Source organism: Mobula birostris, chromosome 11, assembly GCF_030028105.1.
Source record: "Mobula birostris isolate sMobBir1 chromosome 11, sMobBir1.hap1, whole genome shotgun sequence".
Classification (NCBI taxonomy): Eukaryota; Metazoa; Chordata; class Chondrichthyes; order Myliobatiformes; family Myliobatidae; genus Mobula; species Mobula birostris.
The window spans coordinates 108,957,095-108,974,985 of NC_092380.1; the positions used below are offsets into that span (position 1 = coordinate 108,957,095).

Genomic DNA, 17,891 nt, shown 5'->3' on the forward strand with positions numbered 1-17,891 from the left:
CTGTGGAAGTTTTCATGTTTTATTGTTTTACTACGTTGAACCACAGTGGACTTAATTTAGTTTTTTTTTACCACTAATCAACAGAAAAAGACTATTTCATGTCAAGGTGAAAACAAATTTCTACAAATTGGTCTAAATTTATTACAGTTATAATTTATTGCAAAAGTATTCACCCCCTTCAAGTCAGTATTTAGTAGATGCACCTTTGGCAGCAAATACAGCCTTGAGTCTGTGTTGATAAGTCTCTATCAGCTTTGCACATCTTGACACTGCAAATTTTCCCTATACTTCTTTACAAACCTGCTCAAGCTCTGTCAGATTGCATGGGGATCATGAGTGAACAGCCTTTTCAAGTCCAGCCACAAAATCTCAATTGAATTGAGGCCTAGACTCTGACTTAACGACTCCAGGACATTAACTTCGTTGTTTTTAATCCATTCCTGTGTAGCTTTGGATTTATGCTTGGGATCATTGTCTTGCTGGAAAACAAATCTTCTCCCAAGTTGCAATTCTCTTTCAGACTGCATCAGGTTTTCCTGCAGGATTGCCCTGTTTTTTGCTGTATTCATTTTACCCTTTACCCTCACAGGCCTTCCAGGGCCTGCTGCAGTGAAGCATCCCCACAACATGATGCAGCCACCACCATGCTTATGGTAGGGATGGTGTGTTTTTGATGATGTGTGGTGATTGGCTTATGCCAAACAAAGCATTTAGTCTGTTGGCCAAAAAGCTCAATTTTGGTTTAATCAGATTATAGAACTTTCTTCCAACTGACTTCAGAGTCTCCCACATGTCTTCTGGCAAACTCTTGCCGAGATTTCATTTGAGTTTTTTTTTCAACAGTTTTCTCTTTGCCACTCTCCCATAAAGCTGTGACTGGTGAAGCACCCGGGCAATAGTTGTTGTATGCAGTTTCTCCCAGATCAGTCACTCGGCTTGTAACTCCTCCAGAGCTGTCACAGGTCTCTTGGTAGCCTCCCTCACTCAGTTTTTGAGGACAGCCTGCTCTAGGCAGATTTACAGCTATGCCATATCCTTTCCAATTCTTGATGATTGACTTAACTGTACTCCAAGAGATATTCAGTGTCTTGGAAATTTTCTTATATTCATCACCTGACTTGTGCTTTTCAATAACTCTTTGTGGAGTTGCTGGTGGTGTTCTTTCATCTTCATGGTGTAGATTTTGCCAGGATACTGATTCACCAGCGGTTGGACCTTCCAGGTACAGGTGTATTTTTACCACAATCAATTGAAACACCTTGAGTAATTTAGCTAGTTACTTGACTTTTAAAACCAAATGGATGCACCAGTGATGATTTAGTGTATCATATTTAAGGGGGGGCTGAATACTTATGCAATCAATTATTTTGTGGTTTATATTTGTAATTGATTTAGATCACTTTGTAGAGATCAGTTTTTCACTTTGTCACAAAGGAGTCGTTTTCTGTTGATCTGTGTCAAAAAAGCCAAACTAAATATACTATGATTCAATGTTGTAAAACAATAAAACATGAAAACTCCCAAGGGGGAGGCGAATACTTTTTATAGGCATTGTATATTAAATAATTACATTAAATAAGTAGTGCAAAGATAGAAATAAAAAAGTAGTGTGTAGTGTTCCTGGGTTCATTGTCCATTCAGAAATCTGATGGTAGAGGGGAAGAAGCTGTTCCTGAGTTTCTGAAAGTGTGCCTTCATGTTCCTGTACCTCCTTCCTGATGGTACAATGAGAAAAGGGCGTGACCTGTGATGTGGGTCTGACATCACTCCTTGAAGATGTTCAGGTTACTGTGGAGGCCAGTGCTCATGATGAAGCTGACTAAATTTACGACCTTCTGCAGTTTACTTCAATCCTGTGCAGTAGCCCCCCTACCAGATGGTGATGCAGCCATTTAGCATGTTCTCCATGGTACATCTGTAGAAATTTTCAAGTGCTTTTGGTGACATAGCAAATCTTCTCAAAACTCCTAATGGAATATAGCCACTGAATGCCTTCTTTGTAGCTGCATTGATATGTTGGGTCCAGGTTATATCCTCAAAAATATTGACACCCAGGACCCCAAAATTGCTCACTCTCTCCACTTCTGATCCCTCTATGAGTACTGGGGTGTGTTCCACATCTTATCCTTTCTGATGTCCACATTCAGCTCTTTGGTCTTACTGACGTTCAGTGCAAGGTCGTTGCTGCAACACCACTCAACCAGCTGATCTGTCTCACTCCTGTACGCCCTCTCATCACTGACTGAGGTTCTGCCATCAATAGTTGTATCATCAGCAAATTCATAGATGGCATTTGAGCTGTGCCTAGCTACACAGTCATGGATGTAGAGAGTGTAGAAGTTGGCTAAACACACATCCCTGAGGTATGCCAGTGTTGATTGCCAGTGAGGTGGAGATGCTGTTTCCGATTGGTACAGATTGTGGTCTACTGGTTAGGAACTCAAGGATCCAGTTGCAGAGGGAGGTACAGAGGCCCAAGTTCTGGAGTTTTTCGATCAGAACTGTGGGAATGATTGTCTTAAACGCTGAGATGTAGTCAATAAACAGCATTCTGATATAGGTATTTGTATAATCCATGTAATCCAAGTCTACGTAAAGATTAGATTAGATTAGTTTAGATTATGATGACACTTAGTCCTTGTTTATTGTCATTTAGAAATGCATTCATGCATTAAGAAATGATACAATGTTCCTCCAGAGTGAGATCACGAAAAAACAGGACAAACCAAAGACTGACACTGACAAGACCACATAATTATAACATATAGTTACAGCAGTGCAAAGCAATACCATAATTTGATAAAGAGCAGACCATGGGAACAGTAAAAAAAAGTCTCAAAGTTCCGATCGACTCCCGATAGTCCCTGATAGCAGGCAGCAGAAGGGAGAAACTCTCTCTGCCATAAACCTCCAGGCACCAACAACTGTCGATGCATTGGAAGCACCGGACCACAGCTGACTCCAAGTCTGTCCGAAAACTTCAAGCCTCCGAGTAGCCCTTTGTCACCGAGCACCGAGCACCATCTCTGCCGAGTGTTTCGACCCTGGCCCGGCCGCCAAGCAACAAGCAAAGTCGAGGACTCGGGGCCTTTCCCTCCGGAGATTCTGGATCACACAGTAACAGCGGCAGTGAAAAAGGCATTTCAGAAGTTTCTCCAGATGTTCCTCCGTTCTCTCACATCTGTCTCCATCAAATCAGGATTGTGCACGGCACCCTACTTGACAGATAACAGATATCATTCACCGGAGTGGCCGCGCAAGCTGCGTCGTGCGGCCATCTTCTCCTCCTCCGAAAGAGCCATTGAAATTGCATCCACAGTAGACCTATTATGGCAATATGCAAATTGCAGTGGGTCCAGTTTCTTGCTGAGACAGGGGTTAATTCTATTCATAGCCAACCTCTCAAAGCACTTCATCACCATAGATGTGAGCACTACTGGATGTCATTAAGTCAGCTCAGCCTGCTCATCTTGAGCACTGCTATAATTGTTGTCCTTTTGAAGCAGGTGGGAACTTCCAAGAGGGAACAATGAGAGATTGAAAGTGTCTTTGAACACACCCACCAGCTGGTTGGCACAGGTTTTCAGAGACCTAGCAGCTACTCCATCGGGCCTGTCTCCTGACGAGGGTTCACCCCCTTGAATGACTCTTAGGACATTTTGAGTCACGGACTCAGGTTAGTTACAAATCGTGCTCAGGTCTTAGAAGATAAACAACTTCATAGCATCCTCTGTCCTGAAGAATCACCTTTATCAAGTAACATTTCCGAATCTTTTCAAATTAGTTCAAATTCAAGTTTATTGTCATTCAACCGTACATGTGCATACAGCAAAAAAAAACTATGTTCCTCGGGGAACAAGGTGCAAAACACAATACATATATCACATCCAGCACATAGAATAATATTTACACAATAATATTAACAGACAATAAAAATGTATTCTGTAGATCTGCAAGTTGACATCAAGTGCTTATGTGACATATGGTTAAATATACAATAGTATATTGCCACTGGTGCTATCATAAATAATGTGTACTGGGTGATAGCAGGGTGTTCAGAAGCCTCACTGCCTGGGGCATGAAGCTGTTACCCAGCCTACCAATCCTTGTTCTCATACTACGGTACCTCCTGCCTGATGGCTGGAGGTCAAAGAGACTGTGGGACAGATGCAGGGTCCCTGACAATGCTGACAGCTCTGCGAACACAGACCTTCTGGGATATGTCCTGGACGGCAGGGGTGTTGGGGGTGATTCTCTCAGCAGTCCTCACAATCCATTGCAGTCAGATGCCTTGCAATTCCCATTCCGGACGGTGACACAGCAGGTCAGGACAGTCTCGATAGTGCTCCGGTAGAATGTGGCTGGACTTAGTGGAAAACTGACTCCTTGGGAAGTATTGGGCTCCTCTGGAATTGCACTAAATGTGAAAATAAATTGCACAGTCAGCTCTATCTTGATGCATTACCTCTGTTCAGGCTGCCACACACCCCACCACCCCACCTCAATTATCTCATTATATTATTGAATTATTTCCTTATAACATTTTTCTCTTCACCTCAAATCTCTGCTGGCATACACACAAGTGTACGAGATTAAATTTCTGCACCTCAGCTCTCCACAATAGTTTATTTCTTAAAGGAACCCAAGCACACAGCGGCAAGGTCTGTAAAAGTTACCAGCAACGGTGGAAAACTATTATTTTAGACAAACTGATACGACTGTTGAAAATTGAAAGTTGCTGCCTTGAAATTTTAGAAGGTCAGGCAGCCCATGGCACTCATCCCAGTCTGGTGCAGATAAGATCGACTGCTCTTTCCCTTTCCCCTGGAATTGTAAATATACATCAAAGGACCTTAATAAAAAATTTGGAAAAGCAAGCCTTTTATTAGACTTCCTACATCACATGATGCCTGATAGAAACACATTCTACCTTGTAGTGATAGAAAATGTGGATTTCATTCATGTTGCTCTTTGAAGAAAATTAAAGATAAAAGATAAAGACCTTGTACTGTGGGGCAGCATGGTAGTGTAGTGGTTAGTGTAATTGCTTTACAGCATCAACGATCACCGATTGGGGTTCAATTCCCGCCACTGCTGTAATGAATTTAGACGCTCTCCCTGTGACCTCATAGGTTTCCTCCATGTGCTCTGGTTTCCTCCCTCATTCCAGTGTCTGGTATGGGGAGGCTACTGCGCAGGATTGAAATAAGTTGCAGAGAGTTTTAAGCTTAGTCAGCTCCATCATGAGCACTAGTCTTCGTAGTACCCAGGACATCTTCAAAGAGATTGCATCCATCATTAAGGACCCCCATCACCTAGGTCATGACTTGATCTCATTGCTACTGTCAGGGAGGAGGTACAGGAGCCTGAAGGCACACACTCGATGATTCAGGAACAGCTTCTTCCCCTCTGCCATCGATTTCTGAATGGACAAATAAACCCATAAACACTACCTCACTACCTTTTTTTGTTTCTATTTTTACACTACTTATTGAATTTAACTATTTATATATACTGACTGTAATTCACAGTTTTTTCTCTATTGTTATGTATTGCAAAGTCAACAAATTTCACCGCGTGCTGGTAATATTAAACCTGATTCTGGTTCTGACGTATGGGTTAGGTTTAGTGAGTTTTGGGCAGCAGAAGTGTGATGACTCTTGTGGGCTGAAGTGAGGAGAAATGTCTCCACTCCAAAGACGGTGGAAATTTGCTACCACAGAAAGTTGCACACAATGAGTGTTTTTAAGGAGACAGATGGATTTTTAGACACAGAAAGCATCAGGTGTTAAGGGAAGAAAGTAGAAGATGGTACTGAGGTAGGGAATTAGCCGTGACTGACCATTGAACATTACGATTATGAGGACACACAGTCCCCTTTTATTGCCATTTAGTAATGCATGCATTAAGAAATGATAAAATGTTTTTCCAGAATGATATAATGAAAACACATGACAAACCAACATAAAAACTAACAAAAACCACATAATTATAACATATAGTTACAACAGTGCAAAGCAATACCGTAATTTGATAAGAACAGACCATGGCACAGTAAAAGTCTCAAAGTCTCTCGAAAGTCCCATCATCTCATGCAGACGGTGAACCTCCAGCGCCGCCAACTTGCCGGTGCAGCATCCCGGAAGCATCGACCACAGTCCGACTCGAGTCCGTCCGAAAACTCCGAGCCTCCGACCAGCTCTCTGACACCGAGCACCGAGCACCATCTCTGCCGAGCGCTTCGACCCCGACCCCGGCAACAGGCGAAACGCAAAGCCGAGGATTTGGGGCCTTTGTCTCCGGAGATTCTCGATCGCACAGTAGCAGCGGCAGCGAAGCAGGCATTTCAGAAGTTACTCCAGATGTTCCTCTGCGCTTCACACGGCTGTCTCCATCAAATCCGGATTGTGTATGGAACCGCTAGTTGCACATATCGATATCATTTGGAATGGCCGTGCGCGCTGCATTGCGTCTCCATCTTCTCCTCCTTCCTTATAGCACAGGAACAGGCCCTTCAGCCCACAATGTTGTAGCAAACCAATTAAATTAGAAACAACTGGCTAACTAAACTAATCTCTTCTGCCTACACATCCTTCCATTTTCCTCATATTCATGTACCAATCTAAATGTCATAGAGTCATAGAAACGTACAGCACAGAAACAGACCCTTCAGCACATCTATTCCATGCTGAACTATGTAAGCTGCCTAGTCCCATTCACCTGCACTGGGACCATAGCCCTCCCATGTACCTATCCAAACTTCTCAAACGATGAAATAGTGTTTGCATGCACCACTTGTGCTGGCAGCTCATTCCACACTCTCACAACCCTCTGAGCGAAGGTTTCCCCTCATGTTCCCCTTAAACATTTCACCTTTTACCCTTAACCCATGACCTCTAGTTATAGCTCCATCCAAAAGTCTTTTAAAAGTCTCAGATGTTTCTGTCTCTCCCACCACCCCAGGCAGCACATTCCAGGTACCCACCGCTCTGTAAAAAACCTGTCCCTCAAATCTCCTTTGAATTCAACCCTCTCCCCCTACCTTACATGCATGCCCTCTGGTATTAGACATTTCAACCCTGGGAAAGAGATACTGTCTGTTACTCTAATCTATGCCTCTCATAATCTTATAAACCTCTGTCAGATCTCCCCTCAGCCTCCACTGCTCTCGAGAAAACAACCCAAGTTTGTCCAGCCTCTTGTTATAGCACACGCCCTCTAATCCAGGCAGCATCCTGGTAAACCACTGTTACGATGAAAAGCAGAACAGGTCAAAGGAACGGTGGTCATTCTTCTGCTCCTGTTGCTACTGTTTGATTGGATGTCCGTTGTATTCACCGATGACAGTAGACACCTGTGCGGGAGAGTTTTTAACGTGGAAAAGCCATTGCACTGGGACAGTTCCACTCTCTCAACCTTGGATGTCCAGCTCCAGTGGTGCACGTAGTCATCCCAGCTGGAGTCTTCGCGGTGGATGACCGTGAGGTCTTTTGTGCCTTGTCATGCCCTTCGCTCTCATGGAGCGTTGCAGAACCACCTTCCAGGCCGTTGGATCTCACTGTGGATCTCATCTGCCCAGCCTGCTGGAACCGACGTCACATGATAGGACAGACATGTCCCTATCTCATCGGGGTATGAGGCCACCGGCTACCCTCACCTGGCTTAGCCCACCCGTCACTTGTTGTGACATGCAAACAGCTACTCGAGCCGCAGATGAGAGCCTAGTGCCCACGGTCTCTTCCCCCTCAGAGATGATTCTATCATGCTAGAGACTGGTGAGTTGAGCTTAGTGGATAGGAATTCTCTCTTTGAGGCAAGGTGATGCTGTGCGTTCAAACTTCAAAGTAAATTTATTACCAAAGTTTGATGCTGTGATGCTCGCTGAGCTTGGCAATTAGCTTGCAGGCGTTCCATCACCAGGCGAGGTGACATCCATAGTGTGTGGTTTTTGGTGTTTCTCTCTGAGAGTGCTCACGTTTATATAGCCCCCCCACCATTCGATTACCTCAGTCCTGATTGGCTACCCCTTCAGCTGACCTTTGAATTCTGTTAGCTCACATTTCTGTGTTTCTTAGGGGTTCATAGATGGCATCTGTTTTGATATGTTTGTTTGCAGGGCTATCAGAAGAGAACCACGCTTCTAAAAATTCTCCTGGCTGCTGTATGTTTGCCTGTGCCTGAACCTCTACGGTACCCCAGTTAAAGTGGTGTATTTCTCAGTCCTCATGTTTCAAGATCAGCAACAGTGGGTCGTGTCTCTGAATCACCAGTTTATGTTCTCATAAACAAGTTGAGAGTGTATGTCGAAATATGTATATGTGACCATAAACTAGCCTGAGATGAATTTTCTTGCAGACAGTTACAGGAAAATAAAAAATTGCAGTAGAATTTGTGAAAAGCTGTATATAAACAAAGACTATCAAACAGACAGCATGAGAAAAGAAGAGAAAAGAAGAAAATAGAAATATAATAATAATATTGTGAAACATCCATCCTCCAGTAGCTTAACCGTTGTATTCTGATTCTGAATACATGTTACGCCGCTGGTGTTTCAGGCAGCAATGAAGGTCCTCCATCCCTGGCGGTGTTCAGGGCTTCCTTCATCATTTTAGTCGCTTCCTCTCGTTTTTCACTACTATCAGCCATGTCCCTGGATGTGGGGGTAGAAGGGTGGGTTGGCAAGTTTGCAGACGACACAAAGGTTGGTGGTGTTGTAGATAGTGTAGAGGATTGTCAAAGATTGCAGAGAGACATTGATAGGATGCAGAAGTGGGCTGAGAAGTGGCAGATGGAGTTCAACCCGGAGAAGTGTGAGGTGGTACACTTTGGAAGGACAAACTCCATGGCAGAGTACAAAGTAAATGGCAGGATATCTAGTAGTGTGGAGGAGCAGAGGGATCTGGGGGTACATGTCCACAGATCCCTGAAAGTTGCTTCACAGGTGGACAGGGTAGTTAAGAAAGCTTATGGGGTGTTAGCTTTCATAAATCGAGGGATAGAGTTTAAGAGTCGCGAGGTAATGATGCAGCTCTATAAAACTCTGGTTAGGCCACACTTGGAGTACTGTGTCCAGTTCTGGTCCCCTCACTATAGGAAGGATGTGGAAGCATCGAAAAGGGTACAGAAGAGATTTACCAGGATGCTGCCTGGTTTAGAGAGTATGGATTATGATCAGAGATTAAGGGAGCTAGGGCTTTACTCTTCGGAGAGAAGGAGGATGAGAGGAGACATGATAGAGGTGTACAAGATAATAAGAGGAATAGATGGAGTGGATAGCCAGCGCCTCTTCCCCAGGGCACCACTGCTCAATACAAGAGAACATGGCTTTAAGGTAAGGGGTGGGAAGTTCAAGGGGGATATTAGAGGAAGGTTTTTTACTCAGAGAGTGGTTGGTGCGTGGAATGCACTGCCTGAGTCAGTGGTGGAGGCAGATACACTAGTGAGGTTTAAGAGACTACTAGACAGGTATATGGAGGAATTTAAGGTGGGGGGTTATATGGGAGGCAGGGTTTGAGGGTCAGCACAACATTGTGGGCCGAAGGGCCTGTAATGTGCTGTTCTATTCTATGTAAGTTCCAGGAGGGTTCTCAGGAATACCGTCACACTCAGATGCAGAAGGCTTCTTCATTATTGTTTCCACGACGATTTGTTTTACCAGTCGGAATTATTAGCACTGAACTGGAGGACAGGTGGACCACTCTTAGTCTGGCCTTTCCTCTTTGACCTATCTGGCATGGGTGACCCTACCAAGAGCCAACACACAAAGCCCTGACTCCAGCCAACATAGCTCTCCAGGTCATTGAGGCACGCAAGCCTCCAAACCACAACAAAGGTGTGGTTCTCTTGAAGTAACAATTATATACTGTGTTCCAAGTCTATACAACGTGTTCCAGAAACCCTCTTGATGTAGATCTAATTTCTCTCAAAAACCTCCAGTGTGATGTAGGTGAAAGGTGACATAGAAAGCAAATTCAAAATTCTGTGGAACAACTTTAAATCCAATGGTCACCATGGGGAAAGGTGATACAACCTGATAGACTTCTGTGTTGTAATACTATTTCAATAATATGAATGTGGATTGTTGTTATTTATGTGGTACTAAAGAGATTGCCTGTGGATACCTGATTAAATCTCTACAGATATCTGAATTTAATTTAAATTCAAACTATTTGCTTTAGAAATGTGGGATTTATGCTATGGTTTATGCTGACAGGAACTATATACTCAATGTCCACTTTATGAGGTACACCTGCTCATTAATGCAAATAGCTAATCAGCCAATTACGTGGCAGCAACTCAATGCCTAAAAGCATGCAGACATAGTCAAGAGGTTCAGTTGCTGTTCAGGCCTAACTTCAGAATGGGGAAGAAATGTGATCTAAGTGACTTTGACCATGGAATGATAGTTGGTGCCAGACAGGGTGGTTTGAGTATCTCAGAAACCGCTAATTTTCTGGGATTTTCACGCACAGCAGACTTTAGAGTTTACAGAGAATGGTGCAAAAAACTAAAAGACATCCAGTGAGCGACAATTCTGTGGGCAGAAATGTCTTGTTAATGAGAGAAGTCAGAGGAGAATGGCCAGACTGGTTCAAGCTGACAGAAGGCGTAAGTAACTCAAATAACCACGCGTTATAACAGTGGTGTGCAGAAGAGCATCTCTGAATTCACAACATGCAGAACCTCGAAGTGGATGGGCTAGGATGCAGAAGCCCATGAACATACGCTCAGTGGCTGCCTTATTAGTTTCAGGAGGTACCACTAATAAAGTGGCCACTGAGAGTACGTACGTTGATTCTTGAACCCCTAACTTTTGAAGTCCAAAGCAGATTTTCAGCATCACCCGACTTCCTCCTCAACTTTCCAGACTGTTGAACATGAAAGGAACATCACCAGATTTGTTTCCACTAAAATAACATCTTATGACCATAAGATGCAGGAGCAGAATTAGGCCATTTGGCCCACCGAATCTGCTCTTCCTTTCCACCATGACTGATTTATTATCCCTCTCTACCCCATTTTCCTGCATTCTCCTCGAAACCTTTGATGCACTTACTAATCAAAAACCTATCAACCTCCCCTTTAAAAATACCCCATGACTTGGCCTCCACAGCCGTCTGTGGAGTTTAAAGAGAATGGTGCGAGAAACAAAATAAAATCCAGTGAGTGGCATTTCTGTGGACCTTGTTGATGAGAGAGGTCAGAGAAGAATGGCCAGACTGGTTCAAGATGACATGAATGCAATGGTAACTCAAATAACAACATGTTACAACAGTGGTGTGCAGAAGAGCATCTCTGAATGCACAACAAATCAAACCTTGAAGTGGATGGGCTACAGCAGCAGAAGACCATGAACATATGCTCACTGGTCACTTTACTAGGTATAGGAGATACCTAATGAAGTGGCCATGGAGTGGATTTCCCAGCAGGTCATCAGTGGTCTGTAGATGCTTCCATTGTCTGCACCTCTGGTTTATGGGCAGACCTCTCGAGGGTTTGCAATGGACAATAGCTGCATTTATTGACCTCCAGATTCTTCCTCCAGAGAGCCGCCAGAGAGTGGAGATCAGAGCCAACTATGCAAGAATGCGGAAAGAATATGGGCAAGATGTCACCAACATCGTTATTAAATCAGGAATAAACCTCAAATCACAGGTAGGGAATTCCTGCTACAGGAAGTGACTGATCTGAAATTGTTTGCTGTGTTAGGAACAAGGGAACTTTAAACAGTTTTTCAAATGTACAACACTAATCCGTTAAATCTTATACACACCAACCAAGGGTTCATATTCCGTTAAGGGTTCTCACCACAGTTGCGTAGCGGTTAACATGATGCTATTACAGCATCCCCTGTAAGGAGTCTTTGTACGTCCTCCTCATGGAATGCGTGACTTTTTTCCAGGAGCTCCTGTTTCCTCCCACAGTCCAAAGATGTACCAGGGTAGGTCAATTGATTGTAAATTGTCCCACAATTCATCATCAAGTTCCTGTTACACCACTGGCAATTAGGGCAGCAATGAAGGTCCTCCGTCTCTGTCTGTCCTTGGCCATCTTCTCTATTGTGCCCCAGGTGTGGTTCAGGGTCCCTCTATGGTATGGCGCCAAGTTGTCTTTGGTCTCCCACGTTTCTTCCACTCTTCAGGGGTCCAGTGAAGTGTTGCCTTGATGATGGAGTTAGCCTCTCTTCTCATCAAGTGTCCAATTTATCTCCAGCGTTTCCTCATGATGATTGTGGTCATGTGTCTCACGATTAGGTTGGGGTTAAATGGGGGTCATTGGAGCAGCATGGTTCAAAGGGTCAGAAGGGCCTATTCCACTTTTGTAAAATAAAATATAAAGGTAATTAAACGTCAAAGTAGATTTATTATAGGTTATGTGTCCACGCTGAGATTCAATTTCTTGGAGGCATTTACAGGAAAAAACAAATACGATAAAATTTTGAAAAAATCCATGCATAAACTAAGGCTGACAAAAAACAGTGTGCAAAGGAAGACAATCTGTACAAATTGATAAATAATGCAGAGAACATGAATTGTAGAGTCTTGGCCACTAGCACGGGGCATCTCAGCCTAACTTCAGAACATTTCTGAGATCTAGAGTAGGGTATTTTCAATTTTGAAGACTTCACATTAGCTAAAGCTGCTGAACGGGTCCAATTCTGGAATAAAATAAACTCCAGGGTCCAGAATAAAGTCAGAATCTGTCTCCATCCTAATTCCTTATCAAAAGAGAATGGGACTCTTCTGAAGGAATAGTTGTATTGGAATTGGTTTGTTATTGCCACATGTACCTAGAGATAGTGAGAAGTTTGTCTTACATACTGTTCACAGCCAGTTAACTGATTAATCAGTTAATTTGATCCCCGTCTCACCCCGTCTCCACCTAATACCCCATCACTACACTGCACTGTTACCACATTAAATTCGTTTTTATAATGCTGTTTACATTGTAAATACATGGTGGTATTTATGTACAGTATTTATATGTACTTTATTCCATATCCATGTGTGAACCCCTAGGTTAATTTTTTTATAATTTTTTATTCTCTATAATAGCTGAACGTTGTTTTTTGTTGCATGCTGCAGCAACACACCACAGCAAATACCTAATATATATAATGTAAATAGTGAAAAAAGTTGAACCTGATATAGTCAAATGATTACACAGTGCATTGACGTAGAACAAGGTAAAACAATAACAATGCAGAGTAAAGTTTAAAAGCTGAAGAGAAAGTGACGTGCAGGTAAACAATAAAGTGCAAGATCATAATGAGGTAGATTGAGAGACCAAGAGTCTATCTTATTGAACACGAGGTCTATTCAAGAGTCTAATCTGATAACAGTGGGTTAGGAGTTGTCCTTGACCCATAAGACCATAAGACATAGGAGCAGAATCTGGCCCATCGAGTCTGCTCCGCCATTCAATCATGGCTGATCCTTTTTTTCTAGCTCCTCCTCAACCCCAGTAGCTGGCCTTCTCCCCATAACCTTTGATGCCATGTCCAATCAAGAACCTATCAATCTCTGCCTCAAATACAGCCCTCCACAGCTGCATGTGGCAACAAATTTCACAAATTCACCACCCTTTGGCTAAAGAAATTTCCCTGCATCTCTGCTTGAAAGGGCGCCCCTCCATCCTGAGGCTGTGCCTTCTTGTCCTAGACTCTCCCACCATGGGAAACATCCTTTCCACATCTACTCTGTCTAGGCCTTTCAACATTTGAAAGGTTTCAATGAGATCCCCGCTCATCCTTCTGAATTCCAGCAAGTACAGACCCAGAGCCATCAAACGTTCCTCCAATGATAACCCTTTCATTCCTGGAATCATTCTTGTGAACCTCCTCTGGACCCTCTCCATTGCCAGCACATCTTTTCTAAGATGAGGGGCCCAAAACTGTTCACCATATTCAAGGTGAGGCCTCACCAGTGCCTTATAAAGCCTCAGCGTCATATCCCTGCTCTCGTATTCTAGACCTCTTGAAATGAATGCTAACATGGCATTTGCCTTCCTCACCACTGACTCAACCTGCAAGTTAACCTTCAGGGTGTTCTGCACAAGGACTCCCAAGTCCCTTTGCATCTCAGATTTTTGGATTTTCTCCGCATTTAGAAAATGGTCCGTACATTTATTTCTACTACCAAAGTGCATAACCATGCATTTCCCAACGTTGTATTTCATTTGCCACTTTCTTGCCCATTCTCCTAATCTGTCTAAATCCTTCTGCATCCTATCTGTTTTCTCAACACTACCTGCCCCTCTACTAATGTTCATATCATCTGCAAACTTGGCAACAAAGCTATCTATTCCATCATCTAAATCATTTATATACAGCATAAAAGGAATCTATATACAGCATAACACTGACCCCTGCAGAACACCACTAGTCACTGGCAGCCAACCAGAAAAGGATCTTTTTATTCCCACTCATTGCCTCCTACCAATCAGCCAATGCTCTAACCATGTTAGTAACTTTCCTGTAATACCACGGACTCTTAACTTGGTAAGCAGCCTGATGTGTGGTACCTTGTCAAAGGCCTTCTGAAAGTCCAAATATACAACATCCACTGCATCCCCTTTATCTATCCTACATGAAATCTCCTCAAAGAATTCCAACAGGTTCGTCAAGCAGGATTTTCCCTGAAAGAAACCATGCCGACTTTGTACTATCTTGTCCTGTGTCACCAAGCACTTCATCACCTCATCCTTAACAAACGACTCCAACGTCTTCCCAACCACTGAGGTCAGGCTAACTGATCTATAAATTCCCTTCTGCTGCCTTCCTCCTTTCTTAAAGAGTGAAGTGACATTTGAAATTTTCCAGTCCTCTGGCACCATGCCAGAGTCCAATGATTTTTGAAAGATCATTTCTAATGCCTCCACAATCTCTAACGCTGCCTCTTTCAGAGCCTACTAGTACATGCTGTCAGGCTTTTGTATCTTCTGCTGGGTGAGGTGGGGGGAAGGGGGAAAAAGAGAATGACCATGTTGATTGCTTTACTGAGGCAGCAGGAAGGATAGACAGAACCTGTGGAGGAGAGGGCTGGTTTCCAAGATGTGCCGAGCTGTGTCCACAATTCTGCGCAGTTTCTCAAAAGCAGAAGTTGTTCTCTGGATGCTAGAAATCCAGAGCAGCACACACAAAATGTGGGCAGAACTAAGCAAGTCAGGCAACATCTATAGAAGTGAAGAAATAATCAATGTTCTGTGCCGAGATCCTTCAGCAGGATTGTTTCTCTGTGGCTTCTTGTAGTGAGTGAGATGCAGAGCAGATTCCATTCCAAGTCTTTATGCATGTGGATAGAATTCTCCCACGTTCTCCCTCCTTCCATGTAATAGATTCTAGATTGTTTAATGTCATTTCCAGTATACAAGTGTAAAGGTAAGTGGCATAAATGTTACTCCCGAGCCAATGCAACACAAAAAAAACACAGTAAGATAAAGAACTCAATAATAATAAAAGAAAACACAATAAATATAAATCTATAAGAATATATATATATAGATTGATTGTTTACCCATAAAGCTAGGTATAGGAGTGTCTGTTCATAAGGTGACTGACAGGATTTGATAAAGTAATGGTAAACACAAAATACTCTGCAGATGCTGGGGTCAAAGAACACTCACAACATGCTGGAGGAACTCAGCAGGTCAGGTAGCATCCGTGGAAAAGATCAGTCGACATTGGTCCTGACGAAGGGTTCCAGCCCGAAAAGTCGACTGATCTTTTCCACGGATGCTGTCCGACCTGCTGAGTTCCTCCAGCGTGTTACGTATAAAGTAATGGTGCTTGGGGTGGGTTAATGGGCAGAGCTGTTGATCAGCCTTTCTGTTGGGGAGAGTAACTGTTTCTGAGTCAGGTGGTCCTGTTGTGGATGCTTCGTAGCCTCCTCCCTGATGGGAGTGGGACAACCAGTCCACGGGCAGGGTGGGTGGGATCCTTCATGATGTCACTGGCCCGTTCCTGGCACTTCTCTATATATCCTGTACATCCTTGATGGCAGGTTGGCTGGTGCCAGTGATGCATTCAGCAGTATTGAATCCTCCTGTACACTGCAGTGAAGTTTCCATATCATGCAGCAATGCATCTTGCCAGGATGCTCTCTATTGCATATCTGTAGAATGAGGTGAGATTGGATGCATCGTCCAGCTCTCTTCAACCTCCTCAGAAAATAGAGATTCCTTCCAGAAATCTAACCTTGTTTAACTTCAAACAAAGTAGCTGGGGATCATAATTCTACTGTCTTCTATCTAAATATTTACATTTCTAGCCTCTCTGGGAGTCTCTGGGAGCCTTCACAGTACATTAAAATTCCAGCCAGATACTTCTGTAATAAAGGAAACATATTATGCACTTGTTACACAACAAATACTGTCAAAACAACCAAATCATTCCCGTCGTTTTGTTGATGTATGGGTCAGCACTCGGAGATCTCAAGCGCTCTTCTGGAAAGTATTGCTGGGGGAAATTTTATTTTTTCCTGAGTGGGGAGACAGAATCTTGGTTGAAGTTTCTTTGGAAAATGGCACCGTGGTGGTGTAATGCTAGCTCAGTACTGAAGAGGGAATATCAGACTGCCCTGAAAAGCAGCAGAAAAACAAAATAAAATACGTCATTTAGACATCTGTACTATGTTTCTATAATGCCTCAAGATATAGGAGCAGAAATAACCCATTTGCCAATCAAGTTTGCTCTGCCATTCCATCACGGCTGATTTATTATCCCTCTCAACCCCATTCTCCTGTCTTCTCTCCATAACCTTTGACACCCTCACTAATCAAGAACCTACCAAAATTGACGTTAAATATACCTAATGACTTGGCCTCCACAGCCATCTGTGGCAATGAATTCCACAGATTCATCACCCTCTGGATGAAGAAACTGCTCCTCGTCTCCGTTCTAAAGGGATGTCCTTGTATCCTGAGGCTTCTCCTCTCGTCCTGGACCACACCGTTTTTGGACCATCTTCTCCACATCCACTCTATCTAGCCCTTACAATATTTGATAAGTTTCAATGAGATCCCCCTCATTCTTCTGAATGCCAGTCAGTGCAGGCCCAGAGCCATCAAGCGCTTCACATACATTATCCCTTTCATTCCTGGCATAATTTTCGTGAACCTCCTCTGGACCCTCTCCAATGCCAGCACACCCTTTCTTGGATAAGAGGCCGGAAACTGCTCACTGTGCACCAAGTGCAGACTGACAAGTGTCTGAGAAATCCTCAACAGTACATCCTTGCTTTTATATTCTAGTCCTCTCGAAATGAATGCTAAGATTGCATTTGCCTTCCTTACCATCGATTCTACCTGTGAGTTAACCTTTAGGGAATCCTGCACGTGGACTCCCAAGTCCCTTTGTGCTTCTGATTTCTCCCCTTTTAAATAATAGTTTACACCTTTATTCTTTCTACCGAAGTGCATGACCATACACTTCCCTACGGTATGTTCCATCTGTCCATTCTTCCCATCTACGTTAACCTTTTCACTACCGTGGGCGCCCATGTTAGCGTAGTGGTCAGCACGACGGTATTACAGCTCAGAGTATCGGAGTTCAGAGTTCAGTGTTAGTGCCCTCTGTAAGGAGTCTGTACGTCCTTCCCATGGAATGTGTGGCTTTTCTCTGGGTCCTTCGGTTCCCTCCCACTATCCAAAGACGTACCAGGTTAGTTAATTGGTCATGGTAAATTGTCCTGTGGTTAGGTTAGGGTTACATCAGGATTGTCAGGGCTTGCTGGGTCGTGCAGCTTGAGGGGTCTGGAGGGACTATTCCATGCTATTCCACAAATGTACCACGGGGACCATTCTAACTGGCTGCATCACCGTCTGGTGTGGTGGGAACCACTGCACAGGATCAAAACAAGCCGCAGAGAGTTGAGAACTCCGTCAGCTCCATC

The 17,891-nt window shown here is 43.6% G+C and overlaps 1 protein-coding gene across 3 annotated transcripts in view; it reads left to right on the forward strand.

The window, feature by feature from the left end:
* Positions 1 to 17,891, forward strand: part of LOC140205303 (doublecortin domain-containing protein 1-like) — a 566,682-nt gene that overhangs the window by 541,588 nt on the left and 7,203 nt on the right. For 2 of the 3 annotated variants that reach the window (XM_072272825.1, XM_072272826.1), the window contains one exon: positions 11,546 to 11,655. The exons of the other annotated variant lie outside the window; for it this stretch is intronic. In XM_072272825.1, coding sequence (XP_072128926.1) covers positions 11,546 to 11,655 — 110 coding nt within the window. The remainder of the gene's footprint in view (positions 1 to 11,545; positions 11,656 to 17,891) is intronic. 3 annotated transcript variants of the gene reach the window in all.